Source organism: Bos indicus, chromosome 20 (assembly GCF_029378745.1).
Source record: "Bos indicus isolate NIAB-ARS_2022 breed Sahiwal x Tharparkar chromosome 20, NIAB-ARS_B.indTharparkar_mat_pri_1.0, whole genome shotgun sequence".
NCBI lineage: Eukaryota > Metazoa > Chordata > Mammalia > Artiodactyla > Bovidae > Bos > Bos indicus.
In genome coordinates, this window is record NC_091779.1 from 6,639,502 (window position 1) to 6,660,944 (window position 21,443).

At 38.1% G+C, this 21,443-nt stretch overlaps 1 protein-coding gene across 6 annotated transcripts in view; it reads left to right on the forward strand.

Moving 5' to 3' along the window:
• The window catches only part of FAM169A (family with sequence similarity 169 member A), a 66,296-nt gene extending 44,877 nt beyond the window's left edge, over positions 1-21,419 (forward strand). For all 6 annotated transcript variants that reach the window (XM_070774533.1, XM_070774532.1, XM_070774530.1 and 3 more), the window contains 6 exons: positions 2,431-2,543; positions 5,747-5,786; positions 6,280-6,430; positions 11,219-11,375; positions 14,229-14,432; positions 16,375-21,419. In XM_070774533.1, the coding sequence (XP_070630634.1) occupies positions 2,431-2,543; positions 5,747-5,786; positions 6,280-6,430; positions 11,219-11,375; positions 14,229-14,432; positions 16,375-16,923 (1,214 nt within the window). In that variant the 3' untranslated portion in view covers positions 16,924-21,419. The remainder of the gene's footprint in view (positions 1-2,430; positions 2,544-5,746; positions 5,787-6,279; positions 6,431-11,218; positions 11,376-14,228; positions 14,433-16,374) is intronic.
• The last annotated feature ends 24 nt before the right edge of the window (positions 21,420-21,443 follow it).

Below are 21,443 nucleotides of genomic sequence, written 5' to 3' on the forward strand. Positions count from 1 at the left end.
CTTTATTAGCCTTTGCCCTGCTTCATTCCGTACCCCAAGGCCAAATTTGCCTGTTACTCCAGGTGTTTCTTGACTTCCTACTTTTGCCTTCCAGTCCCCTATGATGAAAAGGACATGTTTTTTGGGTGTTAGTTCTAAAAGGTCTTATAGGTCTTCATAGAACCGTTCAACTTAAGCTTCTTCAGCGTTACTGGTTGGGGCATAGACTTGGATCACTGTGATATTGAATGGTTTGCCTTGGAAACGAACAGAGATCATTCTGTCATTTTTGAGATTGCATCCAAGTACTGCATTTCCGACTCTTTTGTTGACCATGATGGCTACTCCATTTCTTCTAAGGGATTCCTGCCCACAGTAGTAGATATAATGATCATCTGAGTTAAATTCACCCATTCCAGTCCATTTCAGTTCGCTGATTCCTAGAATGTCGACATTCACTCTTGCCATCTCCTGTTTGACCACTTCCAATTTGCCTTGATTCATGGACCTGACATTCCAGGTTCCCATGCAGTATTGCTCTTTACAGCATCAGACCTTGCTTCTATCACCAGTCACATCCACAACTGGGTATTGTTTTTGCTTTGGCTCCATCCCTTCATTCTTGAGTTATTTCTCCACTGATCTCCTATAGCATATTGGGCACTTACGGACCTGGGGGAGTTCTCTTTCAGTATCCTATCATTTTGCCTTTTCATACTGTTCATATGGGGTTCTCAAGGCAAGAATACTGAAGTGTTTTGCCATTCCCTTCTCCAGTGGACCACATTCTGTCAGACCTTTCCACCATGACCCGTCCGTCTTGGGTGGTCCCACACGGCGTGGCTTAGTTTCATTGAGTTAGACAAGGCTGTGGTCTGTGTGATCAGACTGGCTAGTTTTCTGTGATTATGGTTCAGAAAAATCAAGAGAGTTCCAGAAAAACATCTATTTCTGCTTTATTGACTATGCCAAAGCCTTTGACTGTGTGGATCACAATAAACTGTGGAAAATTCTTCAAGAGATGGGAATACCAGACCACCTGACCTGCCTCTTGAGAAACCTGTATGCAGATCAGGAAGCAACAGTTAGAACTGGACATGGAACAACAGACTGGTTCCAAATAGGAAAAGGAGTACGTCAAGGCTGTATATTGTCACCCTGCTTATTTAACTTATATGCAGAGTACAACATGAGAAACGCTGGGCTGGGAGAAGCACAAGCTGGAATCAAGATTGCTGGGAGAAATATCAATAACCTCAGATATGCATATGACACCACCCTTATGGCAGAAAGTGAAGAGGAACTAAAAAGCCTCTTGATGAAGGTGAAAGAGGAGAGTGAAAAAGTTGGCTTAAAGCTCAACATTCAGAAGACTAACATCATGGCATCTGGTCCCATCACTTCATAGGAAATAGATGGGGAAACAGTGTCAGACTTTATTTTTGTGGGCTCCAGAATCACTGCAGATGGTGATTGCAGCCATGAAATTAAAAGATGCTTACTCCTTGGAAGGAAAGTTATGACCAACCTAGATAGCATATTGAAAAGCAGAGACATTACTTTGCCAACAAAGGTCCGTCTAGTCAAGGCTATGGTTTTTCCAGTGGTCACGTATGGATGTGAGAGTTGGACTGTGAAGAAAGCTGAGTGCAGAAGACTCTTGAGAGTCCCTTGGATTGCAAGGAGGTCCAACCAGTCCATCCTAAAGGAGACCACTTGGGTGTTCATTGGAAGGACTGATGCTGAGGCTGAAACTCCAATAGTTTGGCCACCTCATGCGAAGAGTTGACTCATTGGAAAAGACCTTGATGCTGGGAGGGATTGAGGGCAGGAGGAGAAGGGGACGACAGAGGATGAGATGACATCCTGGATGAGATGGCATCACTGACTTGATGGACGTGAGTCTCAGTGAACTCCGGGAGTTGGTGATGGACAGGGAGGCCTGGTGTGCTGGGATTCATGGGGTCGCAAAGAGTCGCAAAGACACGACTGAGCAACTGAACTGAATGATGGTCTTATAGTCCAGAATAGTCCAATGTGTTGTGATCTCTCTAGTAATTGACCTTCTTTTCTAAAGTTGGAATTTGTGTTATATTTAAACATTTATGTCATTATTAGTAAGAAGACCTAGAGTAACCCAATAGAATATAGCTCAGTAGTCCAGTAGAAATTGGTGGGTAAGAAATGAACACAGGTTATTCAGCACAGAATAGGCATCAGGGGATCAAAGGTAGTACTCAGTCTTATGCATCTCTCTTTAAAGTTGCTAAATAACAGATAAACTATTTAAAACTCTTTTAAGGTTTCATTGTAAGATATTGGTGAAGGGATATCCCACATCTGAATATTAATACCCTTGTTTAGGGCTTTTGTAAAAATCCGTACAAAGAATGTGACAATTAAAACCAAATACTAACTGGGTTAAAATTTTAAAAATTCTTTTTCACACAGCAATTTCTCAAAATGAAGCTAAAAGATCTACATCTGGAGAATACAGTCTTGCCTCTGTTCCAGAATATGAAGCTAGAGCTGAAGACAGTCAGTCTAGTGAGATGCAGCTAACTGTAGGTACAATGTGTGTTTACCACAGGAAATACCAAGTGTGCTTTTTCTAAAAAAGAAGTTCAGCTACTACTTAACTTTATAAATGTTATTGTTCATTCAGCAGACTTAGGTAACTTCTACTGTGTTACTTGGCCTTTTTTGTTAATTTGTTTCTAAGATTTAATTTTCTTTGAAAAATAATTTGGAATACACGAAGTAGTACAGAAGAAAATAAAAATCTATAATTCTGTTACCCTAGATCTAGCAACTAACATTTTTGTATATGTACTTAATACATATTATGAAACATGTATGTGTGTATGTTTCATTTCTGTTTTTATTCTTTTATGCTTCTAACTGGGCTTCCTTGTGAGCCACAAGGTGGCTTTATCAGCCACAAGCTGGTAAAGAATCCGCCTGCAATGTGGGAGAGCTGTGTTTGATCCCTGGGTTGGGAAGATCCCCTGGAGAAGGGAACAGCTACCACTCCAGTATTCTGGCCTGGAGTATTCCATTGTGTGTATAGTCTATGGGGTCACAAAGAGTCGGACATGACTGAGCGACTTTCATTCACTTTCATACATGCTTCTAACCGCTTTTCTCCATTGACATAATATTGTAAGCATTTTCTGTGTCATTACTTTTTTTTTTTTTAATTTTATTTATTTATTTATGGCTGTGCTGGTCTTCGTTGCTGGGTGGGCTGTTCTGCAGTTGCAGCAAGTGGGAGCTGCTCTTTGCTGCAGCGCGAGGGCTTCTTTTTGCGCTGGCTTCTCTGGTTGCAGAGCCGGGGCTCCAGGGCGCACAGGCTTCAGTGGTTGCAGCATGCGGGCTCGGTAGTTGTGGCTTCCACGTTCTAGAGCACAGGGTCAGTAGTTGTGAAGCGTGGGCTTAGTCGCTCTGTGGCACGTGGGATCTTCCTGGACCAGGAATCAAACCCATTTCTCCTCCGCTGGCAGGCAGATTCTTTACCACTGAGTCACCAGAGAACCCTGTCATTACTGTATTAAATCATTGTTGTTAGGTAGCACACTATTGGCGCCCCACTCCAGTACTCTTGCCTAGAAAATCCCATGGACTGAGGAGCCTGGTAGGTTGCAGTCCATGGGGTCGCTGAGGGTCGGACATGACTGAGCGACTTCACTTTCATGCATTGGAGAAGGAAATGGCAACCCACTCCAGTGTTCTTGCCTGGAGAATCCCAGGGACGGGGGAGCCTGGTGGGCTGCTGATTGTGGGGTCGCACAGACTCGGACACGACTGAAGCGACTTAGCAGCAGCAGCACATTATTCTATATAAATACTAGCATTTATTTCCTTAACATATTATACTTGTTTTTTATAAATGGCCCAACCATGAACACAGTTATACATGCATCTTTGTGCAAATGTAATTATTTCCTTGCACAGATAAATTTCTTGAAGTGAAATAGGTCAAATGTTGTGAAGTTATTTGGGGGAAGTTTGAGGCTATATGTGTTAAGTCACCGTGGAATGTAGTGCACTTTGCAAATACTAGGTAACCTGAAAGTAGAGGGCAGTTCCCCTTACTGAATTCCAGAGGACTTACCAGGTACTTCTCTGAAACCTACTTGATATTACTAAAAATACCAGTTCGTTGGTGGGATCCTAGAGGTTTATTTTTTACAGCATTTTGTTGTGGTAGCTTTTACATTATTATTACATTGGTTAGTCACTCACTCATGTCCGACTCTTGCAACCCCATATCTGTAGCCTGCCAGGCTCCTCTGTCCATGGGATTCTCCAGGCAAGAATACTGGAGTGGGTTGCTATTCCTTTCTCCAGGGGATCTTCCTGACCCAAAGATCGAACCTGGGTCTTCCTGCATTGCAGGTGGATTCTTTACCAGCTGAGCCACCAGGGAAGGTTTTAATATAGTCATAATTATTTTGTATGTGGGTATCTGAATATATTTTTAGTGAGTGTTGAATATGTCTGTGTAAATGCACATGCATTTCAACGACCAGTGCTTTGGGGAATTATTTGTGCCTCTCTTCTTCTGTCTTAATTAGCATGAGTGATGACTATTTGAGAAAAAATTTTGAAAACATTTTTAAGGATAATATAAATAATACAATATATATAAGGAGTTCAGTTTTTTTTTTCCTACCTTTGGAATTTCAGGCTTCAGAATAAGCCATTGTATTATGTTGCATTCCAAATTCCTCATTTATATTCAAATTACTTTATTATTGATCAGATATCATAAAATGAGGGAAAGTAGAAAAATCTATTTGTTTCATACATTTAGTGAGAGCAATGATTTACTTTAATATTAAGCCAAATAATTTGTGTCATTTTAATGAGAACATTAAAATTTCACTGTACTGTAAAGGTTGGCGATATAAATTAGATTTTCTTTCATTTTAGAAATTCTTCATATTACTGTAATATTTTAATCAAGGAAAATATTTCTCATATTAAACTCTTTATTAGTAACCACATGGGGAAGTGATTTTGTTTATTTTAACTACATTATATTTTAGCTTTATTGAGGTATAATCAACAAAAATTATACATATTTAAGGTGTACACCTTCATGTTAAGGATGATAAATGCCCAAATTGCAGCATTGGTAATACCAAAGAGGGGGCAGTTTTGAGAGATTTTTCAGTGTCCTAATGGACAGGCTTGTGGTTGGTTGAACGAAGGACAAGAAGTCGTTACTGCCCCACAGGTCTTTGATTGGAATAGCATACTAAATTGTTATTGCCAATAACCAAGATAGAGAATAATAGTGATTAAATATGAGAGTTTAGTTTGGGACAGATTGGATAGGAAATTGGGTTGGAGAATTCACTGGAGAGAGATTTCATTAGAAATAGAGCTTTGAAAATCAGGAAAGAAGTTGGGGAAATTAAGTTGCATATTTGGATTCATCAGCAAGGAGATGTTAAAGTAAAGGTGGTAGATACGATTACCCAGGAGGATTTGGACTGAGAAGGAGCTGCGGACAGAACACTTGGAAACCCCAGTGTGTATCAGTCTTGCATATTAGGGGGTTTCACAAGTGCTTAGGCTCATAATAAACTGAAGCTCTAAGATGGCCTTTTTGCTTCTTAAGTGAGCCTTCTGATGGATGATGAATACAAAAGGTGCTATTTGAAAAAGTCTTTAAAAGGTTTTCTTTGAAACTGAAGTAGATGCATAGGAAGGAAAAAGGGTCTAAAACTTTTGGTTTTGATGTGTATCTCTGTTTTAGATTGATTCTCTAAAAGATGCCTTTGCAAGTACTTCTGAAGGTAAGAAATTCAGCTGGTCTATTAGTTGAAGTGTTTGAGAGTGTTAGAATTAAGTGTGTGTGTGTGTCCCTTAGTATAAAGACTTACACACCTCTAATATCTAGGTCGGGGTTCTGGTACCACTGATTCTGCTGTGTGAACAGATAAGCTATCGTACCTCTTTTTTTTCATTCCCTTACCTGTAAAATAGGGACCATAACGTCTGCCTTGTTTATTTCTCAAAAGATTATTGGAAGAGAATCTAAGTGAAAATGCACAAATACTTTGCAGAGCTCAAGGTAACACAGATATGTGAGGAATGAATACTGACTTTAAGATTATTTCATAATTTAAAATATGTCACTGACATGATTTCCTAGCCTGATGTGATAGGAAGTGTGAAATTGTGGTGATATAGTTAAACTGGCTTAGTTCTTGCATTTCTGTGTATAATTAATGGGTAATTCTTTGACTACACAGTCAATTAACTATGGGCTTGCTATTTTTTTTTCAGGTCATGATAAAACACCTGTTTCCACTCGTACTCGAAGTAGCCATCTAAAGCGGCCAAAGATTGGAAAGCGGTTTCAGGATTCCGAGTTTAGTAGTTCTCAAGGGGAAGATGAAAAGACTCCTCAGACTTCTCCCACAGCTTCAGTGAACAAGTAAAGCATTGTTTATCTTACTGTCATTATTTTGTGTCCTCTTATTTTCATAGTATTTAGTTTTTAAGGTGGCATTTTTTATATTATTTGTGTAGTAAATGACCTTGGTGTAGAAGTTTGTATTTGAGTTCTTCAACAAGATTATTGATTACACTTAAAAAGTGTCACATTGACAGTATTATAGGGAGAAGTTGCTAGTAAGAGAGTAGAATAAACTGATGTTTTAGTCTCTTGTGTGAAAATCCAGAAGAATCTTCTAGTGATTAAAGTATCTCAAATGAGCCGTTTATTGTCAGCTTTGAAATTGACAGTAGCTGTGGTTTTTAGTAATCCTGAAGTTTAGTCAATTTAAGAAACCCTCAATTTTACTTTATAATGGACTTATCTTACTAGATTATAGAAAATAACATAAATTAGTAATTGCCATAAATGAAATCATCAGCTCCTCCAGAAACTTAATAGTCTGCTGAATCAACAGAACCCTTGGATCAAAACCTTATTTTCCTATTTAAAGAAAGCAAGATTTTGAATATTATAGTTAAATTAAGCTTTTGCTCTGATAGTCTTACTAACTGTTCTTGAGTCAACCATTCATAGCTTTGCCATCTTGGCTATAAAATTATTCTCAGGTAAAGTATTCTGTAGCTATGCTAATTTAATTCTGTATATAATTTTAAATTTGGATAATTATGTAAATGTTATATTTTAATGAAAAATCTGCCATTTTAAAGAAAAATTTATTTGTGAAAAGAGTAATAAGAGTTTAGATAATTATGTTTTTTTCCCACTGAGTAACATTTTGATATAATACCCTTTTTAGAAGGGAATGTAATAGCACATTTTAAATTACACATCACAGAACTGTTGTGGAATTTTTCTTTAGCTTTTCATAAAACAGTAGCAATGAGACTAAATGCTTAATCTATGAAGAACAATATGTCATCTTTACCCTTGTCTGCTGCTACTGCTGCTGCTAAGTCGCTTCAGTCATGTCTGACTTTGTGCGACCCCATAGATGGCAGCCCACCAGGCTCTCCTGTCCCTGGAATTCTCCAGGCAAGAACACTGGAGTGGGTTGCCATTTCCTTCTCCAATGCATGAAAGTGAAAAGTGAAAGTGGAGTCCCTCAGTCGCGTCCGACTCTTAGCGACCCCATGGACTGCAGCAGTAGTCTCTAATACACGTGTCTGTACCTGTGACACAGGTTGAGAGAGCTGCAAGGTGGATTGTAATATAATAATAGAAGTGAAAGTGCTGTGGATACAAAGGAGAGCGTGATTGACTCTAATGGAGGGGGTGGAGAAATTTGACATTTGGGCCAGGGCTTCAGGGATGAGTAGGAACTCAACAAGCATATTTGGGAAAGAAGAGTTTTCTAGCTCGAAGTTTCACACACTGTGGTCTACAGGCCAGTCTGGCCCACCACCTCTCATGAGTAAAACGTTCCTGCACCACATCCCTGTACGAGTTTACGTGCTTGCTGTGGTTGCTTTTGCTTTACAGTGGTGGAGTGAGTGAGTGTTCAGAGACCATGTGTCCCACGAAACCTAAAAGAAAAGTTTGCTGAACCTCGCTCTACACCAGGGCTGTTCAGAGAACTTCTGGCACGGTGGGCGTGTTCTGTGTCTCCCTGCCCAGCACGGCAGCCTCTACTCAGTGTGCGTGTCACTGAGCACTGAAGTGTGGCTAGAGCAACTGAGGAGCTGAGTGTTTTATTTCACTTAGTTTTAATTACCGTATTATAAATAATCGCAAGTGTCCTGTGGCTACCGTATTGTACCATGCAGTTCTAGACTGCAGGAATAATGTGAGCAAAGGCACCAAACTGGGAGGGGTGTTGGTAAGGAAAACTGATACATAGGTAAATGGTAGCATCGCAGTCAGTTCAGTTGCTCAGTCGTGTCCGACTCTTTGCGACCCCATCGACTGCAGCACACCGGGCTTCCCTGTCCATCACCAACTCCCGGTGCTCGAACTCATGTCCATTGAGTCAGTGATGCCATCCAACCATCTCATCCTCTGTCGTCACCTTCTCTTGCTGCCTTCAATCTTTCCCAGCACCAAGATCTTTTCCAGTGAGTCAGTCCTTTGCATCAGGTGGCCAAAGTATTCAAGTTTCAGCCTCAGCATCTAGTGAAAGGAAAAATATAAAGGTCTGGTCATGTTAGACTTTGAGAGGATGTGTGCTTTATTCTGCAATCCATAGGGGTATATCAGAATTTTCAGAGCTGGACTGTCACAGGTATAGATAGAAAGAAAGAAACATAGCTCTTTAAACCTTACTAAAGAATGTATGTACTGCTAGTCTCAACATGAGTTGGGAAGAAGTTATAGTGTCCAGAGAGAATAGGGCTTGAAGAAGGAAGATGAGAATGGGAATAGAAAGTTGTGGATTTGTTTGAAAGGCATTTCAGAAGTAGAACTAAGCCATATCATTTATTGCCCCAAATGGTATTTTTGAGAATGAAAGGGGTATTATATATAGGCGTACTCCAGAGATGTAGATTCAGTTCCACGGTACCACAATAAAGCAACCATCACAATAAGGCAGGTCACGACATTTTTTGAGTTTTCCAGTGCACATAAAAGTTATGTTTACACTGTACTATAGTATATGTCTTTAAGGAAAAAGTATATTCATTAATTTAAAAATACTTTATTGGTAAAAAAAAAAAAAAAAATGGTAACCATCACCTGAGCCTTTAATGAGTCATAATCTTTTTGCTGGTGTAGAGTCTTGCCTCAGTGTTGATGGCTGCTGACTGACCAGGGAGGTGGTTGCTGAAGGTTGGGGTGACCTTGGCCCTTTCTTTAGTTAGACAGCCGTGAACTTTGCCATGTAGATTGGCTGACTTCTTCCTTTCACTAATGATTTCTCTGGAACATGCAAGGCTGCTTGATAGCATTTTACCCACAGTAGAAATTCTTGCAAAATTGGAGTCCGTCCTCTCAAACCCTGATGCAGCTTCCTCAACTAAGTTTATGTCATAGTCTAAATCCTTTGTTATTTCACCGATCTTCATGGCGTCTTCACGAGTGGATTCCATCTCGAGATGGAATCACTTTCTTTGCTCATCTACATTAAGCAGCTCCTCATCCATTACAGTTTTAACCTGAGATTGCAGCAGTTCAATCATATTTTTAGGCTCTCCTTCTCCTTTTAGTTCTCTTGCTGTTTCTACCACATCTGCAGTGACTTCCCACCACTGAAGTCTTGAACCTCTCACAGTCATCCATGATAGTTGGAATCAGCTTCTTCCAAACTCCTTGTAATGTTGATATTTTGACCTCTTTGTAATGTTGATATTTTGACCTCTGCCCATGAATCATAAGTGTTCATAGTGGCATCTAGAATGGTGAATCCTTCCCAGAGGGTTTTCAGTTGACTTTGCCCAGATTAATAAGAGGAATCTGTATCTTTGACAGCTGTAGCCTTATGAACTGTAATTCTTAAGTAATAAGGCTTTAGAATTGAAGTGATTCCTTGATCTGTGGACTGTAGAATGGATGTTCTGTTAGCAGACATGAAAATAACATGAACCTCATTATGCATCTCCATCAGAGCTCTTGGGTGACCAGTTACATTGTCAATGAGCAGTCATATTTTAGAAGGAACTTTTTTTCCTCCTGAGTAGTAGGTCTTAACAGTAGCCTTAAGATACTCAGTAAACGATGCTGTCAGCAGCTGTGCTGTCACCCAAGCTGTGCTGTTCCCTTTACAGAGGACAGGCAGAGTAGATAATTCTTAAGGGCCCTAGGATTTTCAGAATGGTAAATGAGCATTGGTGTCAACTGCACGAGTGCCTAACAGGAGTCAGCCTGTCCTTGAAAACTTAAAGCCAGGTATTGACTATTCTCTTCTTGCTCTGAAAGTCTTAGATGACATGCTCTTTTTGTCTGCGTTGGAAAGTCTGTTGTTTACTGTAGCCACTTTCGTTCGTTATCTTAGCTCTAGATCTTCTAGCTCACTTGATAGAGCTTCTGTATCAGCGCTGGTTGCTTTACCTGGCACTATCATGGAGATAACGTCTTTCCTTCAATCTCATGAACCAGCCTCTCTACTAGCTTCATGCTTATTTTCTGCAGCATCCTTACCTCTCTCAGCCTTCATGGAAATGAACAGATTTAGGGCCTTGTTCTGGATTAGGCGTTGGCTAAGGGAATGTTGAGATTGGTTTGATCTTCTGTCCAGACCACTATACCTTTTTCTCTAGATCAGCAATAAGGTTGTTTTGCTTTCTTATCATTGACGTGTTCACTTGGAGTAGCACTGTTGATTTTTTTTTTCCCAAGAACTTTTGGTTTGCATTCACAGCTTGGCTATTTGGCACAAGAGACTTAGCTTTCTGCCTGTCTCAGCTTTCAATGTGCCTTTATAAATTTAGTCACTTCTGGCAAGGTTTTGATTTAAAGTAAGAAATATGTGACTCTTTCTTTCATTTGAACATTTAGAGCCATTTCAGGGTTATTAACTGGCCTAATTTCAATATTGTTGTGTCTTAAGGAATAGGGAGACCCAAAAAGAGGGAGAGAGATGGGTAATGGCCAGTCAGTAGTCAGAACACATGCAACATTTACCAGTTAGGTTTGCCATCTGAAGATTGCATATATGTATATGTATAACTGATGCACTTTTCTGTATAGCAGAAACTAACACAACATTGTCAGTCAGCTGTACTCCAATAAAATCATTAATTAATTAAAGTTTGCCATTTTGTATGAGTGTAACCTGTGGCAACTGATTGTCTTTAATAAAATAAGTGAAAATGTTTTTCCTTGGTTTCCTAGATTGGAGTCTACTGCACGCACCTCAGAGAGCTCAGAAGAATTCTTGGAAGAAGAACCCGAACAGAGTGTGATTGAATTTGAGGATGAAAGTAGTGATAAAGATGTTCAACCAGCACCAGAAACCCAGCCAGGCCTGGAAAAGCAAGAAGGTGAAAAGGTGAGTGATTCACTTTTTTTAAAATTAATTTTTATTGGAATATAGTTGCTTTACAATGTTGTGTTAGTTTGCTGTACAGTAAAGTGAATCAGCTATATGTATACGTATATCCCCTCCTTTTTGGATTCCTGAGATTTATTTATTTAATAAAATGAGTGGAGGTAACTTTTAACTTAGTCGCATATTGTTGGAAAAGCATAAAGACTCTTAGTAGAAATTGTAATGTTAAAAAGCACATATGTCTAAAGCAAAGTCAGGTAGTGAAGGATAAAGTTATAAGTATTTTATATTTCTAACTGAATTTATAAAGCTTGACATATTACAGAGATAAAGTAGAAGATGTTTAGATAGTAATGTCCTCTCAGTGTGTTTAAAATTTAAATCAATTTGTAGAATTAAACATAAACTTTAAGAAGTGACACAAATGATGTGACTGTTCAAAGCCTACCTTAGAAAACCAATTAGAATGCCTTTAGGTCCAACAAGCCCTAAATCCACCTGATTTTGGATATAAGGATAGAATTAGTTGTTTAGAAAAAATAATGTATTTTTACTTACAGTTGATTTACAAATTCCTAAAAAATAACTAAATTCTTTTTTTGTTTAATTACTAGAAAACAAGTAAGAAAATAACTTTTTGACTGAGTAAAAAATCTCTTTCTCTGGCTTGATTTCTGCAGCTCCTCAATTATTTTTCTTTTTTCATCTTCTCTAGTTCCCGTCCTTCTCTTCTTTTTCTTTAATATCTTTAGTGTTTTACAGATTCCTTATTTTTTCTTTCAGACATGCTTAAGTTTCTTTAAAAACATTTTACCTGTTTGTCAACTCCAACCAGGAGCTAAGAAAGTGAAACTGCATTACTGATTTAAATTGGGGAAATACATGTTTTAATAACAAAATTTATCTGCTTCTAGATGATTATGGGAATGTATCTTTGTGTGGTTTTTTCCTTTATTAAAAACTTAAGATTACACTGTACATACTGCACGTGAGCCGACTCTGCCCAACAGTACCTGTGAGCGCCTCCTGTAGTGGCTCACCAGTGACGCTCTCACTGCGCTCCAGTGGCTGCCCTTGCTGAGGCTGTCCACTCTCTCTCCCTCTAGGCTTTCTGATCCCCTGGCTTTATAGCACTACTGGGTTCTGCTTTCTAGGTAACCTCTTTCTGGAGTTTGGTTTGGTTTCATGCATTTGGTTTTTGACTGTTCTGTTGCCTGTTGGTTTTTTTCCTTTTTCCCCTGTCTTTGTGGGCATTCTAGAAGACTCAGTTCTTGACCTTCTGCCCTTTTGTTCTTTTTTTTTTTTGGAAATGCATCTAGTCTTTAGACAGAATGATTGTCTCTGTGGGGGTGACCAGTAACTCTAGACTTTGAATATTGATCCAGACTATGATCTCATAATATTACCTGCCTTCTGAGTATTTCTGTTTAGACAGATGTCTTTTATCATCTTAAATTTAATCTCTGTTCTTGCCTATCGCTTCTCTACTGAGAAGCATGCCTGGGAAGGAAGCACTATCAGATTTGTGGCAGGCTGAGTTTGGGTAAAGCTTCTTGCTGGGAAAAGAGAGGCCCCAACCTCAGTGAGCTCACTGTACAGTGTACTCTCTCTGCTTTTCCTATTTCCTATTTTTCATTCTATTCCCAAACCTAGAACTTGAAGGACATGAGTTTTTTTCTTTTGTTTCTCTCTTGTAGTTACTCACCAAAATTCAATTTTTTTACAAAATGTTTTACTGTATCTTTCTCATTTTCATCTTTTTAACATTTCTTCTACCCTAGTTGGTCCTTTTGTGAGTTTTATTTTAATTACCTTCTGTGCGCAGTTTATTCTTTATACTCTGGCCAGATTAATTTTTCTTTTTTTTTTTAATCTATGTGGTTTTTAAAATTAATTAATTAATTTGGCTGTACCAGGTCTTAGTTGTGGCATGTGGGACCTTTAGTTGAGGTATGTGGGATCTGATTCCCTGACCCCTGATCAAACCTGGGCTCCTGCATTGGGAGCACTGATTCTCAGCCACTGGACCACCAGGGAATTCCCCAGATTAATTTTTCTAAGTCTCTGATTTAAATATCCCTTAGGAAAATATTCATTATATGATATCAGGGATTCTATACAATCCAGCCAAGTCTATTTTTAAAAATTCGAGTGTATCAGTATTCTAATTTTTAAATGTAAAATGATTTCTAATTATTATAATGTCACTAGTATTAATTAGAAATATTAGACATTAATGGAAGTCTTGTAAATTGATTAAACATCAGAGGAAGAGTTTCAGAAATTGGAGACCTTGTGTTATCAAATCACTTTTCCATATTTTAATGTGATTTAAGGGGCAGGATTGTTTAGAGACAACCCTTTGTTAACTGTACAGTGAGCTCACTGAGGTTGGAGACTCTCTTCTCCCAGCAAGAAGCTTTACCCAAACTCAGCCTGCCACAAATCTGATAGTGCTTCCTTCCCAGGCATGCTGAACTGTGACTTCCTCAGACCCCAAAGATTCCAACTACTGAACAGCTGATGTTCTGTAAAGAGCCAGCACCAAATTTAGATTTTCTCTGATAACTTTTTACCGAAAAGGTTCTTCCTGTGACTGCCCTGTAAGGAGGAAGAGGGAGAAGGAGGTAGGGTCTCTTCACTGCATCATTCTCCATGAACACAGAGGGAAATGGGCTGCTTAGGGGTTCTGTTCTCTTCCTGACTCTGCTGTTCCTTAACCTATGCCCAGTAATGTAGTAGACTGTATCTTGAGTCCTGGTGAATGATAGGGAGGTATTGAGAATGGACCCACGTTGTATGACAAGTAAGTTAATCTGTAATTTTGTCCTTCTTTTTTGCTCAATTGTGTAGGAATCTGCATTAGAGCCTATGAATGGTGAGATAATAGATGATACTCTTAAGACTTCACTCATAACAGAAGAGGAGGACTCTACTAGTGAAGTTTTAGATGAAGAATTAAAATTGCAGTCTTTTAATTCCAGTGAAGACTCTCCGAATCTTGCTCCACTGGTGGTAGACTCTTCACAACCCCTTGAGGGTGTTGCACAGGATAAGGTAATAGAAAAATAACCTAACTTTTTGTAGTTACAGTGTCCAGCCTTGGTGACTCAGCTGGGGCAGTGTAGGATATATATTTTCCTCTATTTTAGCGTGTACAGTCCTTTAGGAAAAATAAATTATACTACATTGGATATTTTGAGCAGATGCGATCAGTAATATAAATTCAAATCTTTGTAACTTCATTCATATCTGACTTATGGTAACAAAATGAGTTTTACTTTGTAAATTTAGGAAATGCTTGGAAAAATGGATAAAGCGTTATTTACCTAAATACTTGAAAAAGGAAATGGCAACCCACTCCAGTATTCTTGCCTGGAGAATTCCATGAACAGAGGAGCCTGGAGGGCTACAGCCCATGGGGTCATAGAGTCAGACACTGAGTAACTAACACACCTAAATACTATTCACCAGGTGGCGCTAGTGGTAAAGAACCACCTGCCAGTGCAGGAGACATGAGAGACCTGGGTGCCTCTTTCCCAGTCCCTGGGTCTGGAAGTTGCCCTAGAGACGGGAATGGCACCCCACTTTGGGTTCTTGCCTGGAGAATCCCATGGACAGAGGAGCCTGGTGGATCTACAGTACATAGGGTCACAAAGAGTCAGACACAACCGAAGTGACTTAGCAGGCATGCGTGCAAATATTTGAATTACCTATTGCTGGTCTATAACGGGTACAGTCATTTCATTTGTTTTAATTGGATTGATTAGTGGGGAAAAGTTGATATGATATTTTATAGAAATATTTTTATTGAAATATAGTTGATGTACAGCATTGATTTCATGTGTACTACATAGTGATTTGATTTTGCATATGTTATAACATGATCACCTAAATGTAAAGTGTAAGTCTATTAACTATCTGTCCCCATACAAAATTATTACAGTATTATTGACATATTCCTTACGCTGTATATTCCATCCCTGTGGTTTAGTTTGTAACTGGAAGTTTGTACCTCTTAATCCCCTTTACCTGTTTCAGTCCCCTCACTCCCTACCCTCTGGCAACCGCCCATTTGCTGTCTTAATCTGAGTCTGTTTTCATTTTGTTTCGTTTTTTAGATTCCACATATAAATGAGATCATATGGGTTTTTTCTTTGACTTATTTCACTTGGCATAGTACCGTGTAGATCCATCCATGTTGTTGCAAATGACAAGATTTCATTCCTTTTTTATGGCTGAGTAATACTTGTGTGCGTATGTGACATCTGAAAGGACATTTAATTTCTAGTTTTGAATATTCAAGTCTAAAAAACTCTTATATAGCATTGTTTTATTGGTGTCTCATGTAATTACCTGAGTAGAATTTTCACTGCCTTCCTGCCTGCTAAGTCCATTCAGTTGTGTCCGATTCTTTGAGACCCTGTGGACCGTAGCCCATTGGGCTCCTCTGATCGTGGGATTCTCCAGGCAAGCATATTGGAGTGCGTTGCCAGCCCTCTTCCAGGAGATCTTCCTGACGCAGGGATCGAACCCGCATCTCTTACATCTCCTGCACAGGCTGGTGGGTTCTTTATGGCTAGCACCGCCTGGGAAACCCCATCCATCAGCTAATAGTCAAACCCAGTGGGGTAGCACAGTGTCAAGTCCCAGGATTCTTGGTTCTGGCTTCAGTAACATCAAGAAACTAAACACTTTTGAGTTGATTCATGGTTTTGAAGAATCTTGATGGAAAGTTTAAGAGCCTTAAATACTTTTTGAGGTAAAATCATTACTTTAATTGTATCTTTAAAGCAAGCACTTAATGAATCCAAATTATCATGTAATACAGTTTTTAAGAAATTGAGCTATATTCAGAGAATATGTGCACATGATTGACAAAAGTAGTGAGTCCTGAATTCTTTAAAATGTGGTTCAGGGTCGTTGCATATTAGTGCCTGAGAATAATTTTTATAAGAACTTTATTACAAAAGTTATTCACTGGATTTTTTGTTTTTAGACTTCACATGCAACTGACTCAGAAACGTTGCTAGATGAAAGTCCGTCTGATGACAAGGGGCACACCGAAGAGAAGCTGCCTCTAGTTTCAAGAAAGAAAGCACATTTTGGGAGTTCAGACAATGTGGCTACTATCCCAAATGAAGACCGGTCCGACAGCGCTTTTCCAAACTCTGTGATTGCTGAATTTTCTGAGGAATCGATCCCTGAAAATGTGTCACCCAACACTACTGCCTCATTGGAAGACCAGGGTGAGGAGGGGGTTGCCGAGCCCCAGGAATCATCTGCAGCTCTGCCTCAGAGCTCTCTGATAGAGGTTGAACTTGAAGATGTGCCGTTTTCACAGAATGCAGGACAGAAGAACCTGTCAGAGGAGCAGTCTGAAGCATCTTCTGAGCAACTGGATCAGTTGACACAATCAACAGAAAAGACTGTGGACAGCAGCTCCGAGGAGATAGAAGTGGAAGTGCCTGTGGTTGACAGGCGGAATTTGAGAAGAAAGGCCAAAGGGCATAAAGGACCCGCAAAGAAGAAAGCCAAGCTGACCTGAATGAGGAAGAAATGCAGATGATAAAACCTCTTCTTTGTAATAAAATTGTTGTTTTTAAAATACGGCGATTAATAAATAGCATGGGGCACAGGACAAAAATTCCAAATTTTCAAGTTGAACTTATTTATGATGCTGCTTTTCCCTCCCCAGTAGATCCTAGGATTCACTATTCTTTTTAATTTTTCAGGCTATTTTTGTGTAAATACAATTTTTTTTTAATTTCTATTAACCATGTTTCAATTTGGGGAAACCAGATCATACTATATTTTCTTTAGCAGTTGGAGATATCTGACCATTATTATTTCAGAAAATAGAAATTTAAAAACTATGAAAGTAGTAGGGCTTCCATCAATTGTAAGGATCACAGACATCTTTTATACTAAGGGTTTTAATAGTAATCTTGGTGAAGGTTCTAGAAGTTTTATCTTAAATTTCAAAACTAATCACCATTTTTTAAAACTAGGCATGCTTAAACAAAAAGATCAGTAAATTAGGGTCAAAGTAACTTCAAATGAGAGCACAAATTCAGCAATTTATGGTCAGAGGTTTTCGAAGGTGGTATTTTTGACCTCTTAGTTCTTGATTGTAGGTGCAGTTTCTTCCTTTGACTTGTCTGTGGAGAAATACAAACATAATCTGTTTCCACTTCACTCTTGATAACATCTGATATTAACAGTACTGCTCCGGATTTAACTCTAGTGTGTAGGCACTAGCATAATTATTTAAAATTTCTTTTGAAGCTGGGGGTTGTATTTTTGTTCTCACCCAATTAACATGTATACTTCAGAAGTATGAGAACCCTTCCTAAAGGGTTCTCCTTAATCCTGACACTGCCTTTATTCTAGAATCTTGTTTATATTCCCCTCAGCTTTTGTCCACTTCCCTAACTGACGGAGTGACTCCTGTCCAAAGATCTCTCTGCCTGCCTACCAGCTTGTGCCCTTGGCTTCCATTTTTGGTAAGTTTAGAACTGCGCCCCAGTCGTAGGCCTAGATGGCAGGAGTGAGTGGCCCTGGGAGCCGTAGTTGCAAGAGTCTAGTCCCTGTGAGCTTGCTCACCCTTGATTTGTTCTGTGCAGAGAAGTTACAGGCTAGCCTGTGTGTACATTGTGTTGCCATAGCAAAGGCCTTTGCCTGGGAAAACCAAAAACAAAAAATTTAAAAACACACCCTCAGTTGTTTATTTTTGTATAGTAATTTATTTAAAAGTGAACAAAATGGTCATTCAAATCCAAAGAGAATCTTAAAACAGTCCTATTCTTTGAAAGTATTACGTGTGCTCAAATTTTCATTCAAGTTTGAGAACGCTTTGAGACCATTTAGATTGTTTTTAAAACTGCTTGGTCCTTACATGAAAAGTGTTATGGTTTTGTGTCATTATTTGAGGTGTCAAGTATTGATGTTGAAGGTTTATTCAGTCTATAGTCAGGTGATACTAAATTTTATTTTGGGCTGTTGGCATTTTAGGAAGATTTAAAGTTGAGGTAAAATCTTCAGTAGGCAAAATAGCAAACCCTCCTTATTCATGTAAAAATTTGAGTACTGTGTCCCCTCCATTTTCTTTAATATTATGGTCAGAGTTAGCCCAGATTATTCCATTCTAAATGAAAATTAAGCACTTTGGCCATTTGTTTTCTTAACAAATGCTAGTCAAGTGAAAGAATAAGTGACGAATGCTAGTGTACGTATTGAATGTTTATGCTATTTTATACATTTTGTGAGAAATTTTTGTTAATACCACAGTTAGGGAAATAGATTCAGTAAATTCTTAAACCTTTCCATTTTTAATTTCTTAAAACAGATTTAAAAACCTAACATTTACCTTTTTTTAACTTGGATTCTTCATTGTTCTTTAAAATAGTTTTCTTTAACAAGATGTAGTTTAAGACTGAGCTCACTGACATCTTTTGATGTGTGAATATAGTTGCTGAGTTTACAGAAAAGAAATGGATATTCATATGTGATCACTAAGGATTCGCTGTATAAATTTATACTTAAACTTGTTTGGTTTATTCTTAAACCATAAGCGCATTTTAATCAAGTTTCAGAATTTTTGTTCACACAAGAAAAATTCTGTCACATATTATCTCTGACAGAAAATGGTATTTTGGAGTTTATAGATAGCAGAGGGAAAAAAGTTAAGTCACATGGAAAAAATCTAACTCACAGGGAGAAAACCTAACTTTCATGTTCAGTAACAATGAGTTCTATGCTCAGTGAGTAAGTGTAGAATTTATAACAAAATTTATCCTCAGTTAGGACTCTAAATAAAACTTAATCAGATTACTTGTAGTTTTTGCAAAAGGCATTAGAAAAACAGAATTACAGAGGACTGAAATCTGATTTCAACCAGGTAGTTGAGTGTCCAGTCACATTCTTAAGAGTTCTTTGTGAACTGCTTTTTTCTGTTTAGAAGTCTTATGTGTGGAGAAGGGAGTTCACTGCAGTTTGTGTAAATACATATATATTTCCTTGTGTAATATAAAGCAGACAGTTATTAGCAACATTTTAGTCCTACTTTCAAGTTTATTGCTAGACATCACAGAAATATATTTAAGAATTTATTATAAAGTTCCTCTACAACTTTTGAGAGAGAGGGTCTATTATGATTTTTTTATAAAATCAAAAATAGCATGACAGAATGTCAATCTTCTACTACTTAAAATGTGTCTATATTCATGGTGTTTCCACTCAGTGCAGAGAATTATGGCAAGGATAAAAACTACTAGTGATTAATGGTTCACTTTTAACTGACCACCAGAACACCACCTAAAATGGTTTCAGTGACTTTAGAAAAATATTTTGAAGGTTTATGATTGCATCAAGTTGAGCGTTTTATCTGGTACCTGAATATCTGCTCTTACATTCTGCTTTACCCTTAGGGATTACCTTCTAAGGTTTGGTCACACCAGCAAACTGAGACAGATCTTAATGTAAATAAAGAATTTATATTAACATGACTCATCTGTGTAACAGTATTTTAGACATTCTGCCTTGTTTGCCCACTAGTGGCGGTACTGTGTTTAAGGTGTTAACCCAGCCTTCCATGGGTGTGGCTAGTTAGTAATGTTTATGCTTCTCTTCACATACTTAGTATCAAGCTTTATTTGTACAAGATCGTTAACTTGCTTATTTTTGGTTGTGAAAAATAAGCAAACCTCAGCTCTGTATCCAGTGCTTACCTTTAGTCTATTTTGTTTCACCCTGAAAAACTTGTCATTCACTCATTCCCCATTTCTATTAGTGGCAAAATCATTTGTTAAAATCTGATTGTAAGGTAGGTTCCTCTTATGTTATCCTGAAGTAATTGTATCATACTGGATAGTCATTCCCAAGGAACTAGCCTTTCTTTTCCTAAGTGTTTGTGTGTTCCAGAACTTCTACCTACTGCTTATAGAACTTAGGAAAGATGTTACATTCTTTGGAATAGCAAGACTTACTCAAGTACTTATGTTTGTTTTCTTGGTAGTTTTTTTTTTTTTTTTTCCAATTTTAACAGTAGTAATTAAACCTATATTTTGTGATTGTCTATGTTTTGAAATACCTTCCCTTTTCCCTAATTTCATTGGTGAAGATGTGTTTAGATACTGGATTTGTTTACACTGATTTTGTTAAAGCCACAATTAATCACAATGGTTGTACTTTCAAGACAGACTTTAAAAAAAATAAACAGAATTGAAAAAAATTAATGTGATTATAAATTAATACAATATATAAACACACTAAAGCTCAGTCACAAACATACTCAGATCACAGATGTGCTTTTGACTAAAACATGACCTTCTTGATATTATCTAAGTAACTGCAAATATATTTATTTCCTTTTAAGGGCATTAGTGCAGTCTTTTTAAAACTATTTTATCTGGAATTACTTAATTTTTACCATTCTAAAAATATAAATATGCTACCCTAAGAAACTCTAGTACTTTGGCCACCTCATGCGAAGAGTTGACTCATTGGAAAAGACTGATGCTGGGAGCGATTGGGGGCAGGAAGAAAAGGGGACGACAGAGGATGAGATGGCTGGATGGCATCACCGACTCGATGGATGTTGAGTTTGAGTGAACTCCAGGAGTTGGTGATGGACACCAACTCAGACACGACTGAGCGACTGAACTGAACTGAACTGACCCTAAGTTTAGAATATAGACAATGCTAAAAGTATAAACATTTTGGTTTATTTTTTTTATGCGTCTTGAGTAGAAAATATAGTTCCAAGTATACGGTATTATATATGATGACTGAGAAGGGAAAAATGTTTAAGATACTAATTCTCTGACTTACTATCATTCTTTTGAACTTTATAGTGTAATGTGCCATCTCTCGTACACTTTTAAAGTATTTTCATTAAAATGTGTTAATGCTGCATGTCTTTGGATTAATAATCTACAGTGAGGAGAAGACCTAAGGTAAGGTCTTAGACATGACAAAGTTGCTTGGCCTATTCTTCACATTTAAATGTGCACTAACCTTTATGATAAAAGGTATTTTCAGCTATACTGGCTTTTCCTTTTTTTAAAT